Here is a 17733-nt window from a genome sequence, read left to right on the forward strand (position 1 = left end):
AAGCGGTCCCTATTTATCTACTTGCACCCGGAGGTGCTTTCGAACTGCTAGGTTGGCAGGCGCTGGGACCGAGCAGCGGGAGCGCACCCCGCCGCAGGGATTCGAACCGCCGACCTTTCGATCGGCAAGTCCTAGGCGCTGAGGCTTTAACCCACAGCGCCACCTGCGTCCCCTTAATTATTATTACTTTCTATTTATTAAATTTCCTTGGGAGAGCATTGCAAAAGTGGGGAGCTATCACAAAAAATGCCCGTTCTCATGTTGCCCCCCTCTAGACCTCTCATGGAGGAGGAACACAAAGATTACATGCATTGACTAATATAAATGATGTAGATGATTTTATTGAAATATGGCATTCTTTTATAAAATACTTTGCCGAGAACCCTGAAGAATGGTAATTACCAAAATCACAGATTGGATTTGGGCAAATTTAACTAGATTAATCCTTCCTCAAGTGAGGAGGAGGGCAAGTTGGAAACCCCCCCCCCCCTTTGTAATTGTTATATATTGGAAGTTAATGAAACTATTTTAGAAGGAAGGAAGGATATGCTACTCTATCAAAACTTCCTCGAAACTCCTTACCTGTTGGTCTTTTGCTCATTTTTCCTGTGTTTTGGCACCCCCTTCAGGTAAAGAGGCAATGTTGCAGCAGAAGGATTATGAAACTGCCACCCTCTCAGAGATCAAAGCCCTGTTAAAGAAGCACGAGGCATTTGAAAGTGATCTTGCTGCTCATCAGGACCGTGTGGAACAGATTGCTGCTATTGCACAAGAACTCAAGTACGACTTTCGCCTAGCAAATGGGCTTCACCTTTTGACACATAACCAAACAGTGGCCTTTTCAACAGTCAGCAAGCCTGGGACACCCTTTGAGCTCAAAGGCAAATCTAGTTCTTTTTAGACACAAGGACTATAGGGAAGCACTCTTATTTGAAAGAAAACATTGACAAGGATTAAAGCACAAAAAGAGGGGTGTAGGCTTGGTGAGGGGAGAAAGGGACCTCTTCACTATGACACCTAACAAAATGCAATAGGGGTTTAAATAACTGATGTGCGTAGATTTCATTGATCCATATTTGAATACCTGCATCTATATGTTCATTTTGCCTGCAAGCTCAAGGCTTACCTGAGCCCGTAAGAGTTGTCATCTGTGTGCAGAGGCTATATGCCTCTGAAAACGAGTTGCTAGGTCAAGGTAGGACGGGGTGGGGGGGAACAAGTGTGGGAGACATAGCTGTCAACCTTCCCTTTTTTGTGGGAAATTCCCTTATTCCAGCACCATTTCCCGCTGCTATCCCGGATTGTTAGATATCCCATAGACTGTCCCCGGGACAAGTGAGGCTGCTGATCCCTTATTTTCAAATCTGAAAGTTGACAGCTATGTTGGGAGACCACCTTTAGAATCAGGATACTGAACTAGATGGAGCTTTGATCTGATCCAGCCAGGGCTCTATTCTTCATCTTTGTAACAGCATCAGCAGGTTATTCAGTTTCAACATGGTTTTTTTTAAAAAAAATAATAATAAATGAGTAGATTCCAACTTTTACCAATGTGTTTGGTAAACCACTTTTTCAACTTTTTTTTTGCTAGTGAGCTGGATTATTACGATTCCCCAAGTGTCAATGCCAGGTGCCAGAAAATATGTGACCAGTGGGATAACCTTGGGGCCCTGACCCAGAAACGACGAGAAGCCCTGGAGGTAAAAGGTTCTTCCTATGTTTCATATACAGCTTGTTTCTCCCTCCGTGTCGTATGAGGGCAGAGTGGGGTGGCAGTTTCACTCAGTGAAGCTGACATCGCGGTCTGCTCCTCATACAGTCCTGGGCGATATATTGATATATCACCCAGGCCTACTCCCAATACCAACCTGCCAAGGTTTTGACATTAGCAGAGGGGGTCCTTCTTGTTGTTCCCATGGTGAGTGTTGCTTTCTGCATGAGGATGCAAGATACGGCCTTCTTGGTAGTGGTGCCAGGCTTATGATGGACCTGCTTTGTTTTATGCTTGGCACCACTACCAAGAAGGCCTAGTTTTAGATTTTATGATGTTTTACAGTGGTTTATTCATTGCTTTTAAATGCTGTATCATAAATCAAATGATATTTTTTCATTGATTTTCCTGTTATTTTGATGGTTGGGAACTGCTTTGCGATCAATTCTTTGATTTATTTTTTTTAAAAGCTTGAAAAAAACCCCTGTAACTTGAAACTGCTTCCTAACTGTGGTTCTGTGGACTGTGGGAAGAGGGAAGGTGTACTGTTTTAAATGTCAATAATGTTAAGTCCTTTGCTTGGATTGCTTTGAGAAGAAGGGTGGCATATAAATTAAATAAATATAAACGTAAATCACAGCTTCTTTAAAAAAAAGAAAACTAGGAGAAAGGACTGCAAGGAGTAACAAAAGAGGAAATGTCATTAGGACAGGGGGAGTGTGGGAGAAATTCAAGGTTCCTAACTTCTTTATCTGGGTGGATTTCCTAGAGAACAGAAAAATTGCTGGAGACAATTGACCAGCTGTATCTAGAATATGCCAAACGAGCTGCCCCTTTCAATAACTGGATGGAGGGGGCCATGGAAGATCTTCAGGACACCTTCATAGTCCATACCATTGAGGAGATCCAGGTATGTACTCTCTCTCACTGGATAAGCCATATTCATCTTTGGCTCTTGTTCGTAGGGTGCAAAATATCAGCTGATACTAATGTTTCCTGTCAAAGCTTAGCAATGGAAATAAATTACCTTCTCTCAACAGCTCAGGCAGGTAACAGCAACTGCCTGTAAACTGGTGGGAAAGATTGGATGGTTCCCTCTGCCTGTTAGATATACAAACTGAAGCAAATGAAGTGAGAAAAGAGAAAAGGAAACACAAAAATCAAAAGTAACAACGAGTCTTATGGCATCTTAAAGACTAACAAATGTATTATGGCAATAAGCTTTCACGGACCATAATAAATGTGTTAGTTTTTCAGGTGCCACATGATTCTTTGATATTTTTGCTGCAATAGCACAACTACACCTCAGGAAATTGTTACCAAAAAAAATAAAATTTCCCATACATTCCCATTTCCCAGGCCTATATCTATTATGTGTCTTGTTCCGAAAATAAACAATTTGTTCTCACCTAACCCTTTTGATTCAGTGATCAGGGCTACATTAATTCCAGGTCTCAACAACTTAATGTGTTTTCTTCAGCATGGCAAAAAACAACAACCTGGCGTATGTTTAGTAATGTGCAGCAAAAAGTGCCTCCTGAACACATAAAAAGTGCTTTTCTCACCTCTGGTTAGTCATAGCCATTCCCTATGCTAAGGATTGAGGAACTGTCCTGTCGCCCTTCAACAATTTTAATAAATAATAAAATAAAAGTAATAAAATAACAGGCTTTGAAGATCAGCTGATATACTGCAGGAGTGGGGAGCCTTTGCCCTCCAGCTGTTGTGAGACTCCAGCTCCCATCAGCCCCAGCCAACATGGACAGTGGTCAGGCTTGATGGGAGTTGTAGTCCAACAACATCTTGAGAGCCAGAGTTTGCCATCCCTTTGGGCTTATGCATCTTTCTCTTTAGAAAACAAGTATTCGGAACAGTTAAGTAAGTAATGCCTGCAGTAACTAAGTCAGCAGTCTCACACCAACATATGGAACAGGAAGCCATGTTGAAATCAGCAGGGCTTGCTTCTGAATAGACAGGTATAGATTTGGGCTCTGACTCAGTTTTCCTTTACCTTCCCCTATGCTAAACCATCTACTACCAAAGGGGAGCTTTCGCCATCCCTGCCTGCAACCCAGAAATGCCAGAGCCCAACCCCTAACTGATGTAAGAAAATGGCCTCCAAGAATACTAAAAAGGAAATGTGCTTTTGGCACTCTTGCCTTAAAATCTTTCCAGCATGTCCTTCAGTGGTCGTGCAGTCGGAAGTTTTAATTGCTGCACAATTTAATTTTCCACTGCTCCAGTGCAGTTCCCTGCCTTTATAATTCTCATTTGTAGAAAAGGGAATCTTTCCCTGACACGGTTTAAATTATTCCAATGTCCTGTTGCACACACAGATTCTTCCATCCTGTGCTGGTGTTTTATAATGCAGCACGATGGGGAATGGGCTTGTTCTTTTTAAAAATTGTTTTTGTGTTTTCTGTTTCCTTCAGGGATTGACCACAGCCCATGAACAGTTCAAAGCTACTTTGCCAGATGCAGACAAGGAGCGACAGGCCATTCTAGGAATCCACAACGAAGTGTCAAAAATCGTTCAGACCTACCATGTCAACATGGCAGGAACCAACCCCTACACCACCATCACCCCACAGGAAATCAATGGCAAATGGGACCACGTGAGTTGCTTTCTAGGCTTGGCAATTATTCTTCTAGGTTGGAAGCCTGCTTTTGGAATTCTGGCAAGCAGCTCAATCTCAGACGTTTTTACTTGGGAGTAAATCCCACTGAATTCAATGAACCTCCTCCCAAGTAAGGGTGCATAGGACTGCAGCCTTAGTTGAAATTCTCATAGATGTGCAATGTAATATCTTGACTCTTGGTTTGCAGGCAAGTAATCCACAGTGCAGATTATAAAAGGTAATTCTGAACTCAGTTTTATTCTTGTGCTGTAGGAAATAATTTCCGCCTGTGAAATATATATTTATTGAGTGGTCTGGTGACTTAAGTCACCAATGCTCCCACCAAGTAGAATTACCGTATTTTTTGCTCTACAAGACTCACTTTTTCCCTCCTAAAAAGTAAGGGGAAATGTGTGTGCATCTTATGGAGTGAATGCAGGCTGCGCAGCTATCCCAGAAGCCAGAACAGCAAGAGGGATTGCTGTTTTCACTGCACAGCGATCCCTCTTGCTGTTCTGGCTTCTGAGATTCAGAATATTTTTTTTCTTGTTTTCCTCCTCCAAAAACTAGGTGCGTCTTGTGGTCTGGTGCGTCTTATAGAGCGAAAAATACGGTAATTTATTTGGAGCACTTACAGAAATATTGGCATTCCATCTTGACTTTTGGATGATTTGCTGACATTTCCTACGTTGCGTCTCACCTATAATAGATATGGAGGTGTTAATTTTCTTTTGTGGACATTAATCCACTTAAATGGAAATCTTTATTTTAATACCTACTTGTTCAGAAGAGGGCTGGATTTATCCTTTTGATTAACAGTGCACAGAACTTGGCTTCTCTGGCTTCAGAACGCTTTGTGTTTATTAAGGCTTAACAGCAGTAAGCTCAATTTTTCTAAGCTTTCTCATATTTGCTGAAGGTGAGACAACTAGTTCCCAGGCGGGACCAGGCTTTGATGGAAGAACATGCACGCCAGCAGCATAATGAGAGACTTCGCAAGCAGTTTGGGGCTCAGGCCAATGTCATTGGGCCCTGGATCCAAACCAAGATGGAGGTAAAAACTTGCTAATACTTTAAACTGCCGTTTTTCTGTTGAAGAGCCTCCTAGTTGGGCATTGTCTTTTCATCCTTTCAGTGAAAAGGATTTGTGCTGAGAGACGTCACCCCTCTCTTTGGCCTGGTTTGCACAGCATGAAAACCCAAACCATGGCTTACTTACTGGGACTTTGCAAACGTGCTAGCTTCCAGAACAAACCTTGGCTACAGACGGTGGCTAAGAAGGAGAGCGCTTAACCATGATCTTGGCTTAGCTGCAACACTGTGCTGAGCTAAAGGACTGGGGAAGAACAAAGCGGCTGCAATCTCCCCCCGCACCCCTGAGCCAGTATACCTGCGCTAAGCTTTACTTGCACAGTGGCCTTTCTTCCTCTCCTTACTAATCTTCATAAATACACATGTTCTTTGTTTAAGATACTCAATGGCCAGTGGTTACTTCTTATTTAAAAACCATTCTTATACAAGAAATTATTGAGGGTGGCTTTCTATAATAAAATGCTAAATTAAGTAGGTACTAAATTAACTGAGATGTGCCTTAGGAATAGTTTGTGCTTTGCATTTTTTGTCTGCATGTGCATGTTCCAGACTTGCACCATCTGAATTAGCTTCAGATTGGTTTTAAAACACATACACCACAACTGACTGTAGCTTCAGACCACATTGTACGTGCAGCTGTGCATGTTTGTTTGGCTGTTGTTTTTTAAACTTGCCTACAGTCTGAGTACATGCAGGGGCATCTGGTCACAATCATAATACACATGGTTTTAAATCAATGTGTAGCTCCAGATCTGCTAGGCTCAGGTATAACTGATCTGTAATATGTACCCAATAAATGAAGCGAAGCCCTAACTTAGGGCTCCTCCTGAATTCCTTTTGAGCCACGTTTCTAGGCACAGTGGATGGCTTTGAGGTTTTCTTCCTGGGACAGATCATCTCCCCTCTTTGAAATGGATCCAGTGGATCTATCACTGCCTACCCCCCCCCTCGGCTCTGTCTCCATCCCACCCCTGTAATGCCTCATTTCAGAGCCCTATACTAGTTACCACTGGTTACTAGCTACACGAGCTTCCCAACAGCCTGTGCTTTAGCCATATTGAAGATTTCTGCAGTGGCCCCAGTCAGCGGAGGGACACCTTCACCTAAACCCACCAGCAGCACTGAGCAAGGGATTAGGATAGTTTTGTAACTGTGCTAAAAAGGAAACAAATTTATCTTCTGAAAGCCCTTAACACAGCTGGGCAGGTCTTCAGATGGTTTTAAATATTTAACTCAGTAGAGCTGCAGTGAATTATTCCAGTGACTTGGTTTTGTTTACCTGTTCTCTGAAAAACCTGCAAGCAAAGTTCTTTTCCCCTTGAGATGACAAGGCCTGTGGTTAAAGCATGTTTTAGTCCATTTAGGGAACAGTTGCAGACAAATGCTTTACATGTTGAAACTTGTCACTCATCTGCTCATTTCCTTTGGGCTCGTGCAGGAGATTGGCCGCATCTCCATCGAGATGCACGGGACTCTGGAGGACCAACTCAATCACCTGCGGCAATACGAGAAGAGCATTGTGAATTACAAGCCAAAGATTGATCAGCTGGAGGGAGATCACCAACAGATTCAAGAGGCGCTCATCTTTGACAACAAGCACACCAACTACACTATGGAGGTAAAGGCCAGGGGGAGTCTGTGCTGGTATAGCCCAGGCATGCAAGGAGTAATACCCTGAGCCACCCAACCCTGCTCTTGATTAAACTGATGTTGGGGAGAAGGGTGCTAAACTAGTAGCACTGACTAGCCATGCAGATGTGTACAGATATTGACATAAAGCACTTCTGGCTAAAGCCTTCACTTGTACAAATGACAGAGAGGGTGACTGATTTAACATTCAGTAGCACAGTCTGGGACCCCACCGGATTCACCTTTGCTTAAGACCCATAGTTTGCAGCCAAGATAGACTATTTTGACTGTGAGGAATAAGACCCTCACATAATGGGGACTGGCTAGCACATAAGGGATTACAGGTTTGAGGCAACAACCTTAAAAGTGTAGGAACAACACTGCAGACAAGTCTGAGGAGTCCATGCAAATGTGAGTGGGCAGTCGCTGGAGCTTGCCAGCTGGTAAGAATTACCTATTAAAGTAGATATCATGACAATATATTTTTTATATTGTGATTTTTTCTGTGAACTGCCCTGAGACCTCCGGGTATAGGGCGGTATATAAGTTCAATCAGTCAATAAGGATTCTGTGTTAGAAGCAGTTTCTTATCAGCATTGTCTAAATGTGGGGTGGGAACTGGGGCTAGGGGCTGCATTGCCCCAGTGGAAAGCTCACCCCCCCCCACCAGCTCCTCAACTGATCAATGCAGATCAGCTAGGAAGGATGATATTTCCATACCTGCTGCAGTGCCAGGATGGGAATGAGAATCATTCTTTTTTCACTTCTCAGCTGATTGGCACAGACTATCTGAGGAGCATCCCCATTGCAGCCGGCTGGGTGGGGAGGTTTAAACCTCCAATGCATGACAATAGGGATGAAAACTGCCTACCACTCCTTGGCTGGCCCACACATCAGCTGTGGGTGATGGTGGTTTTCTTCTCCATCACAAGGTGCCAGGCAGTTTAAACCTCTCTACCCAGGATACCTTGACCAGGAAGAACAGCTGATTGGAGTGCTGAGGAGCAATAGGCAATTTTCATTCCCACGTAGAAGAAAAACCTTCCACCCAAAGTACCATTCAGTGGATGAAAATTATGCCCTCCCCACTTCTCCGATGGTCCACACCAATGTGCACACACCTGGGGAAGCTGAGGGAGTGCTGTGGATTGCATAGGAAGGTCTAGTGGGCTGGGTTAGGCCTACTCTTGTTTTAAATGAAAACCTAGGTCAGCTTTCCCCAACCTGGAGCCCTCCAGATGTTTTGGACTACAACACCCATTATTTGCAACCAGCATCGCCATGCGCTTCCTCTCCCTACTGAGCAGCACATTTTCCAAGTCTACAATCACTTTACTGCATTTTGACTAGTCTCCAGATGCTGCTTCTCAACTTAAAATGTAGGCGGGAAATCGTTTTTTCTCCTCCAGCACATCAGAGTGGGCTGGGAGCAGCTCCTCACAACCATTGCTAGGACTACCAATGAAGTGGAAAACCAGATTCTGACTCGGGATGCCAAAGGAATCAGCCAGGAGCAGATGAATGAATTCCGCGCCTCCTTCAATCACTTTGACAGGGTAAGTGGCATGGGTGGTTGGGATGGTGGAGTTTAGTAGTGCCTGTAACTTCAGAGAGTTTCTCCATAGAAGCGAATGGAAACCAAGGTTCAGATTCTCCTTGTGAAACCGCAGCTCAAGTAAAACTTTTTAAAAATGTGGCAGAGTCCATTAACTTTAAAGCGTTTGGGGACTCAAAGGAAATGCTAACACAAATGTTTAAAAACCTTATCTCTTTGATTTTCAAACCCTTCTCAGATTTAATAGAAATGGCCACATTAACCTAATGAGCCTCCGTGAGAGTAGCTAATGGTTGTGGGGTTGTTTGTTTGTTGAACTTGATTACATGCCACTTCCTAGCAAAGCTCTTGTATGTTATCCATCCATTAGAAAATGTACAGTGTTAACTCATTGCAGTACAAATATTCTACATGTGTAGGCTCACAGGTCAGGTATCGCTGTCAGTAAGCCTCTTGTTCAGGCCACACTGTTTGTGCTTCACGTTCTTCCTTCTGGATTGTTCTTAAGGTTTTTGCCTCAAAAAGACCGAGGCTAACCTTGCATGGAACAATCTTCAGCTCAAGCCACTGAATCCAGACAAAATACTGTTATGTCAGCAACAGCACAAAGGAAGACATCTGGCTGCATGGAATGGCTGTAGAAAATGTAGTCACTTCATGCGCTAATAGTGTGTAGCTTTTAGGCGTGCTCTGTCAAGTCCTCTATCTCACTCGCATTTTAATGTAGCTTATATTCACTATGTGAGTTGTTTTTGTTTGTTTTTTACAATTTAGAAAATACAAAGGCAATTTAATGTTGCATCATATCTCTGAGTAAACGTCTAAGTTAAAGACAAAGGTCTAGTTTTCAGTGCAGGGAGCATCAAGCAGGAGACTTGGTCCAAGTTCTGTTGCAAGGATAAACTTTTGGACTAAAAATGGCTGCAGAGTTGGGGCCACTCTAAACTACGTGAACTCACATGTTCTTCTAAATCCAAGGCTCCTCTAAGTGCAAAGATGCTTCAGCAACAGGATATTCCAAATGTGCCCAATGCTTCTCTGCAGTCCAGGTGGCTCAATAAATGTTTTCTTCTAAACTTGTTGAAGAAAATGTAATTGTTTCTAATGAAAAGCAGTCTTCGAAACAAACATTTGTCCCTGGCATGGTCATATTTTGTGAGAAAGAAGTGCAAAATAAAAAAAGAAAAGGCAGCATTAGCACAATACAAAATGTGAGCACAGTATCTAACCTTGTGCACTTTTTATTTCTTCCCCTGTTTTATTTCCTGCATGCCATTCTCCCCCCAATCTCTCCCCACCTGCTGCATGGTGCACCTCCTCCTCCTCCTCTCCTTGCCCCTTTCTTGTTCTCCTTCTCTTCTTCGTCTTATGCCACCACCCCACTGGCACTGCATGCCCTGCTGGCTGGCGCACTGCCTAACCAGGACCACTCCGGCACACTTGGCCCCGAGGAATTCAAAGCCTGCCTCATCAGCTTGGGTTACGATATTGGAAACGATGCACAGGTACTGAATGCTAGCAAGGAACTCAGGCAAATATCAAACCATAAGGGAATAACATATTTCTCCCTTCTCTTCTTTTTTGTTTTAATCCGTCTTGTCAATGTTCTTATATTTTATTGTGCATATTTCTGCATACTATTGTATGTTCTGTCATAATTCCATTCTTTTCTTTATGCATTGTCAAATCAATTTTTCTCTTCTTGGTTACACATTCCATTTGCTTGATTCCCTAAAACTCTTCTTGCCTTCCTTTCTCTTCTCCATTTTAAAAAAAAATTATCTTCCTATCGGTACCTTTTTCTTCTTGTTGTTGATCCTTAAACTTTCATCTGCTCCTTTATTTTCAATGGAATGAATCCATCTCTTTGTTTTCTTCAAATTATTTTCGTGTTTTCTTTTGTTGTTCAATATATCTCATCTTCCATTTTTCCTTCATGCAAATCCATTCTTTTAACACCTTCCGTGAGTTCATCTCTACTTTCTATTCCTCTCTTTTCCCTTTCATTCTACCATCCCTTTATGACTATGTAGAAGAAGACTGGCATGATGGATGCTGAAGATTTCCGCACCTGCCTTATCTCCATTGGTTACAATATGGTAAGGTAGAAGCATCTGCCACTTATAATCACAGTGGTATATTTGACCCTTAAATGAGAAAAGGGCATACTGCTAGTGAACGCAGGTAAAGCTTTGTCAGTCCCGTGACTTGTGAATAAAATCTATGGCATCAGTGGCATATTTCTTTACAAACCGGATTGACTTCATACTTTATTTTTGGAAGAAGAATCAGAATATAATCCAAACTGATTCCTGGTTGACCTCTGAATAAGTAGAACAACACAATGTCTAAGCCTAGTTCTCCCATGGCCATTTTGCTTTGTTTTTGCATTATAATTATGCATTTGTTGCTAATTCATTGTGAGCAGCCCACACAACAACCCTTCACACTTGTCCTTCTGCTGTAAAAATAGTCCATTTTCCCACATTTAAACTGCGAGATTTGGTTTATCAAAAAATGATTTTTTCTTCTTCATTATGTACATCCATTGGGGACGGAAGAAATTCAATGATCAGGGCTAGCATTTTGGCTTGCCAGACAGAAGCCCCCCCCCCCCCCCCGCCTGCATTCAATTGCAGAGGTTCTCTCAACCCCTGCCCCCAGAGCCAATTTGGGGCGGGGGGAGAAAAGGCAGGGAAAGCCCTATGACACATGTGAAAGTCCTTGCTGAAGGCTTCTACTTGACAGGATTCATTAGTTGAATCCTGTTTTAAGGGGATTTTTTATTCAAACATTTTCAAAGCTCCCCTTTGGCCAAAAATTGTATTTTGTGTTGGTCTCACAAATCCATAAAAACAACTGGATTTATTCGCAATAAAAACAAACAGCAAAACCAGCAATATATCAACCAACAGATGAAAACCATTTAACTGTGCAGTGTGGGATGCAGCTGCACAAGAGTCTTGGGCACCTTTTCTGTTAAATACTCTATGCATATTTTCTGTGACATCAATGTCGATGAGCAACACAGCTCTCTCTAGGCATGTCTTTGCCATTTTGTGAACAGTTCATATTTTCACAGTGAAAGGCAAACCATCTTTACTCAGAAGAAACTCCTACGGTAGTTAGTGGGGTTATTCCAAGGAAAGTGTACAAGAACTGCAATCCCACAGGGCAACTGTATACTCACATTTTTCTGGAACTGGAGCTATGCTGGTAGAAGTCGTTGGAAGGGAAATTAGTTATAGCCATCAACTGAAGGCGCTATAGGATATGGTGACGGTCTGTGCCTTCCCATACTGCCTATATTCCACCCATCAGTCCCAGTGGCCCCATGGCAGCTAAAATTAGTAGTACTAAGAATGCAATGCTATTTTCCAAAGAAGTGTATTTTCCAAAGTTATCCATTCTTTCAATCAACAGAGGCTGGATGCCTCATAATATAATCTCATATCTGGCAGTACTACTAATTTTAGCTGTCACAGGGCCACTGAGCTTATCTTCATCAGACTCTGTGATCTCAAATCTTTGGTCTGGAGCTTGCCCCATCCATGTAAGTTGCTGCAACTGAATTCCATGAATTTTGCTACCCCACATCTTACACTGCTCATGTGCATAGCCTATTTGCATGGGCTAGAAAAAAGGAGGGGGATTCAGCAATAACATGCAAATCGGCCCCTAGGCTTATTCTTGCCACAAAATTTATAAAGAGGGAAAAGGAAGTTGCTAGTGAACGCATTACAGTTCTCAAGCACCCAGTTCTAAGATGTTAACCATGTTTCCTAACCATGAAACTGTCAAGGGTACTTTTATTGTGTTTCCCTTCCTATAAAGAGGGTGTTTCTACACAGCAGCTTCTTGTGGACTTGGTGCCATGCAGTGCCCACACTCAACAGCAGCAGCATCACAATAATATAGCATTTGGGCAGTGTTTGGTTGGAGCTTGAGGAATGTCTCTACCTGAAGCAGCTACGCCATTGGCTTCCATTGGTTGCTGTCTTATCAGACCTGTGATAAGGGGTAGCAGCCCCATTCTTTGGGTGTCAGTGCTGAGACTACTACTTGGTGCCAAACATTTATGAGCTTGTCTTCCTTATAACTTCAAATGCAAACTACTTCAATTAATTCTTCATGTGATACATCCTCGATGCCTTTGGAACAGCCTTCCCGAACTTAGTGCCCTCCAGATGGATTGGACTACAACTCCCATCAGGCCCAACCAGAGCAGCAATTGTTAAAGAAAAGGGGGGTTGTAGTCCAAAACATCACTGGGGGTGGGGTGGCCAGTTTGCAAAAGGCTATGGTGTGTTTCCATAACAAATGCCTATTTCATCCTTTCCTGTCACCAGTAGATTGAGTTGTTGCTAACTCTTGTATCTTTGTCCAGGGTGAAGCAGAGTTTGCTCGAATTATGAGCATTGTAGATCCCAACCGCATCGGAGTAGTGACGTTCCAAGCCTTCATTGATTTCATGTCCCGGGAAACTGCAGATACTGACACAGCTGACCAAGTTATGGCTTCTTTCAAGATCCTGGCTGGAGATAAAGTGAGTTCGGACTTTTGTGCGCTACGTGGTTTTAGGATTGGTGATGTCAGGGACTGGCTAGATGAGGAGTGGTGGAAACAGCCTGACCAAGATGCCCCCCAGGGAGAGTGCAGTGGAAGACAATTTAGACCTGCTGTTGGTGTCTTGGTGTTGGATGACCAAACACACCCCAAAGGAGGAGAGCTGGGAGATACTGGAGTTGAAAACTTGCCAGCTCCTTCTCCCACTCCCCAAAACAAGGCACTTGCTTTATGTAATAGAGCAGAAAACTAGGCAGACACAGAGAAGGTCCCTTGGGACTCACTGCAGGCAGAGGGAGGGATATGACACACAGAAAATAGACTAGCTGGGGAGGAGCAAGACACCCTAAGCAACAGCTTATGCTGAGGGAGCATATGTCATGAGTGTCCATGAGTCTGATTCTTAATAAAACTGCTAGCTGCAAGTTTCCTGTCTGGCCTTGTCTCTCTCTGATCTTCGCTGAACTGTGCTACATGTCAGCGCTTCCCCGTGACAGCTGAAATGTGAAAATATAACCTGGGTTTTTCAAATAAAGATTTTAGGAATGTGTTGTGATGAAACAAACCCTTTATTTCAGGTTGGCTGAAACATTAATATAACCTGTTTTTGCTTACGGTAATTTGGCCCAATTTGGCCTGCAAGGCCATTTCCCTCCAACCCACACAACCACTGGTCACGAGTGTCGTCAGCTGATGGGTCAGAAGACAGGGTTTAATCCTGCATTTGGCCGTACACCCTGTTCCCAGTAGGAACAGCCAAGGGAGCAGGCTTTAATCCCTACTCATTAGCTGATGGGTGGAGTTTAAAGCTCTTTCCAGAAGTGCTGTTTGAAGCAGGTCACGCTTCTTCTTTTTTTACTCCAGTGGGGTCGTGGCAGCAGGATAAGGGAGAGGAGTCTCCCCCTCCACCCCACTGAGACGGCCTGCCCACAAGCTAAAAGGAGGAGCATTTGCAAACACCACTTTTCCAAAGCGATGTAAGGCAGCTACCAGTAATAAGCAGTACAGTGGTATCTCGGGTTACATACGCTTCAGGTTACAGACTCCGCTAACCCAGAAATAGTACCTCGGGTTAAGAACTCTGCTTCAGGATGAGTACAGAAATCATGCTCTGGCGGCGCGGCGGCAGCAGGAGGCCCCATTAGCTAAAGTGGCACTTCAGGTTAAGAACAATTTCAGGTTAAGAACGGACCTCCGGATCGAATTAAGTCCTTAACCTGAGGTACCACTGTACTCCATATGCACATTGGCTGATGGCAGGGTGATCCTGACTGGTCTGGGTGCATGTGAGAACTCTCTGCAGGAAACTCTCTCTCACACACCTGAACCTGCTCAGATAGGTTTTCCGCATGGCAGACAGCAAGGTCCTGCTAACAGGAAGATTTTTTTCCTTTGAAATGAAGCAGGGGGGACTTTCCGTTACCTACACCTCGCTACCTGCTGCTTTCAGGACTTCAAAACACCAGATCCCCTGATGTAATTTGTGACATTAGTTGATGGGTAAGGATCAGGCCTGTGGAGCCAAAAAGGTTCCTCATCCCTGTCCTAATACTACAAATTATAAAAGATGCTGCACCCCAATTGGGAAGCAACAGAAACTCAGAAAATGCATATCAAATAAAACCACTAATTGTACCTTGGATCCCAAACACCCTGGAACTCGGACGTTTTGGCTCCCGAACACCACAAACCCAGACGTGATTGTTCCAGTTTGCAAACGTTCTTTTGGAACTCAAATGTCCGACGGGGCTTCCGCAGCTTCTGAAGCTTCCTGCAGCCAGTCAGAAGCCGCGATTTGGTTTTTAAATGTTTTGGAAGTCGAATGGACTTCCGGAACGGATTCTGTTCAACTTCCAAGATATGACTGTATTTAGTTAATATGGAAATAAGTTCAATTATTTGTGCCTGCGTCATCTAGTTAAAATAAAAAAGGACACCCCTCTGTTCTCTTACAGAATTATATCACTGTGGATGAATTGCGACGGGAACTGCCTCCTGATCAAGCTGAATATTGCATTGCTAGAATGGCACCTTATACCGGGCTGGATTCTGTACCTGGTGCCCTGGACTACATGTCTTTCTCTACAGCTCTCTATGGCGAAAGTGACCTTTAACTATTACCTATCTATCCACCACACATCCTTACCCTCTCCCATCCAGGAGCACTTTTCTTTCTGTTTGCAAAGCGGGCTCTGCTCTGCCTTTTTTCTTCCCCTCCCCTCTGCCCTTCCTGTTTCCACTTCAGATCCCAGATCCCATTTGGGGTGGGGGCAGCAGAGGGGGAAATGTTGAAATGAAACAGTTTATCATGCCCCTAAAAGAGGACGGTTTACAAAATTATTTTCTGCAGAAAAAGAAGTTACATATCAGCAAACGTATTTTATTACAGAAAAAAAAAGTATTTTTCTCCAAGATTGAAGCGTAAATAGAAAATGTTAAAAGTATTACACAAAATATATACGGTTTGTTTTTCTTCTTCTTGCCATTCAGACATAGGAAATGGGGTTCCGTGTTGCGTTCCATCTTAAGATTCCCAAGCCCAGCGCCACTCCCCCCACACCTGTCTCTATTTCCTTATCACATTTATTTTAAGAGGCGGAGGCACACAAGTGCATGTATTGCTGGTTCACTTGTTTCATGAAAATATTTTACAATAAAACTTTTTGAAATTGCTGTGTTTTTTAGGGAAAAATAATGTACACAGCTCATGTTTTCATATTTAATTAAAATTGCAATATGCCTACTTTGTGTTGTTGCTGAAAGTTGTCTGGTTTCCAAACATGGCGCTTGAGAGTTGGCATCTTTGATATTGCTTGTCACAGACCATATTAAAAAGAAAACTTATTGTGATAACAAATCTAGACGTCATTCTTTTGTCTAGTTAACTTGTTTCTCTATAACCAGAAAGGCTTTCCAACACTATTCAGAATGCATTGGTAGCTTGGAGGGTTTTTTGTATATTATTCTGATGTTCATGTTTTTACCTGCTTTCTTAAATGCAAGACACCAAAGTGCTTTCCCCTCCTCCACTCTGCTTTGGAATTGTATTGATGTTTACGTGGCAGGTATTACTGCTTCAAATGGAGATAATCTTAAGATAACGACAGATAAACTTGGACCAAACATAAAGTATGCAAATTGCTGGAACTTACAGCTTTTTTCCAGCAAAGAAATAATTAGCAGTCAATTTTCCTGTTTTAAAGGTTTTTAAGTGACTGACAACAGTCTTATACATGTCTTACTCAGAAGTCCATGGAGTTCAATGGGACTTACTCCCAGCTAAGTGGGTATAGGACTGCAGGCTTACAGCATGTTCCTATGCAAGTTTACTCAATGTTAAGCCACACTGTACAGTCATGCCTTGGGTTGCGAACGCTACGGGTTGTGCGTTTTTGGGTTGTGGACCGCGCCAAACCCGGAAGTACCGCAACGGTATACTTCCGGGTTTCGGTGCTCGCGCATGTGCAGAAGCACCGAATCGCGTCATGCGTGTGCGCAGACGTGGCGCTGCAGGTTGTGAACGTGCCTCCCGCACAGATCACAACCCGAGGCATGACTGTATTCTCAACCCGAGGTATGAATGTATTCAGTGTGTCTTGCTCTTAGTGTGCATAGGATTGCAGCCTTAATTTTATAAATATTCTCATCTTATTTGATGAGCCATTGCATTATTTCCAATCCTAGGCACTGGAAGATATGAAATCCACATCTTCCCCCGCCCCCAATGTACAATTGGCTTTAAAGCAATTGTTTTCGAAACCAATAAATTTTGTGTGTTTAGTTTGTCTTGGGATTTTCTTCCAGCTTTTGTGTATGTTTTTGTTCTCATATCCACATCTCTGTAGGTGTATCAACATATTCTTAAACACAGGGGTGAGGGGGAAAGGGAAGCTTTGAAGGACGGTGAATAGAAGATTTTACAAGAGGAAGTACCACAGGCAGCTACTGTGAAAAGCTGGCAGCACTGTGCTGAAGTGTCTGTTTAAAGACACAAACTCTCTCTCATCTTTGTTAGGAACAAATGTTTTTCTCCATTGCCAGTTTTTCCCCAAAGGTATCTGAGCCTGTGTAAATGATCGGGATTCTTGCTGCAGTACTGTAATTTAATTGTTGTTCCAAGAACAAGATCCCTATTGAGCAATAATCTGCAAATTCACACGGGACACCTATATTTGTCTGTGGTTATCCAAGTAGCACCAAGGCTGGTTAATAAGAACTTTGCTTCAGAGTACCCTCACTTTTAAATTTTGCTGTGATGGTATCAGTTTATTATTTAACTGGAAGGTCATTACAATATTGTATACAAATCCAGCAGCAGCAATAAAATTAAATTTGCTTCTAGCAGGCCTTTTATGCATGTTTTAAAACATATTTGAGAAATTAGCTTCTTGACAATTCACTACCTTTCTGCACATACCCACTTTAGCTGCTTTACTTTCATACTATATGTATCTCAGGTGAACAAAATGATTTCTACTCCGTTCTCTCATTGGCATTTGGTCTGCAGCCTATAAGGTCGAATATAAATTTCCACTAACATCTTTAGTATTACTGGAGAATCT

At 42.9% G+C, this 17733-nt stretch overlaps 1 protein-coding gene across 5 annotated transcripts in view; it reads left to right on the forward strand.

The window, feature by feature from the left end:
* ACTN1 (actinin alpha 1) overlaps window positions 1-16951 on the forward strand; it is a 94126-nt gene extending 77175 nt beyond the window's left edge. For 2 of the 5 annotated variants that reach the window (XM_079953629.1, XM_079953628.1), the window contains exons 12-21: window positions 630-780; window positions 1592-1700; window positions 2481-2621; window positions 4144-4326; window positions 5249-5383; window positions 6860-7039; window positions 8460-8606; window positions 10639-10704; window positions 12993-13151; window positions 15127-16951. In XM_079953629.1, coding sequence (XP_079809755.1) covers window positions 630-780; window positions 1592-1700; window positions 2481-2621; window positions 4144-4326; window positions 5249-5383; window positions 6860-7039; window positions 8460-8606; window positions 10639-10704; window positions 12993-13151; window positions 15127-15285 — 1430 coding nt within the window. In that variant the 3' untranslated portion in view covers window positions 15286-16951. Of the gene's footprint in view, window positions 1-629; window positions 781-1591; window positions 1701-2480; window positions 2622-4143; window positions 4327-5248; window positions 5384-6859; window positions 7040-8459; window positions 8607-10029; window positions 10111-10638; window positions 10705-12992; window positions 13152-15126 lie in introns of all 5 variants that reach the window. The other 3 variants (XM_079953627.1, XM_079953630.1, XM_079953631.1) reach the window with 2 other exon arrangements.
* Window positions 16952-17733: the final 782 nt, after the last annotated feature.

Source organism: Podarcis cretensis, assembly GCF_951804945.1.
Source record: "Podarcis cretensis genome assembly, chromosome: 1".
Classification (NCBI taxonomy): Eukaryota; Metazoa; Chordata; class Lepidosauria; order Squamata; family Lacertidae; genus Podarcis; species Podarcis cretensis.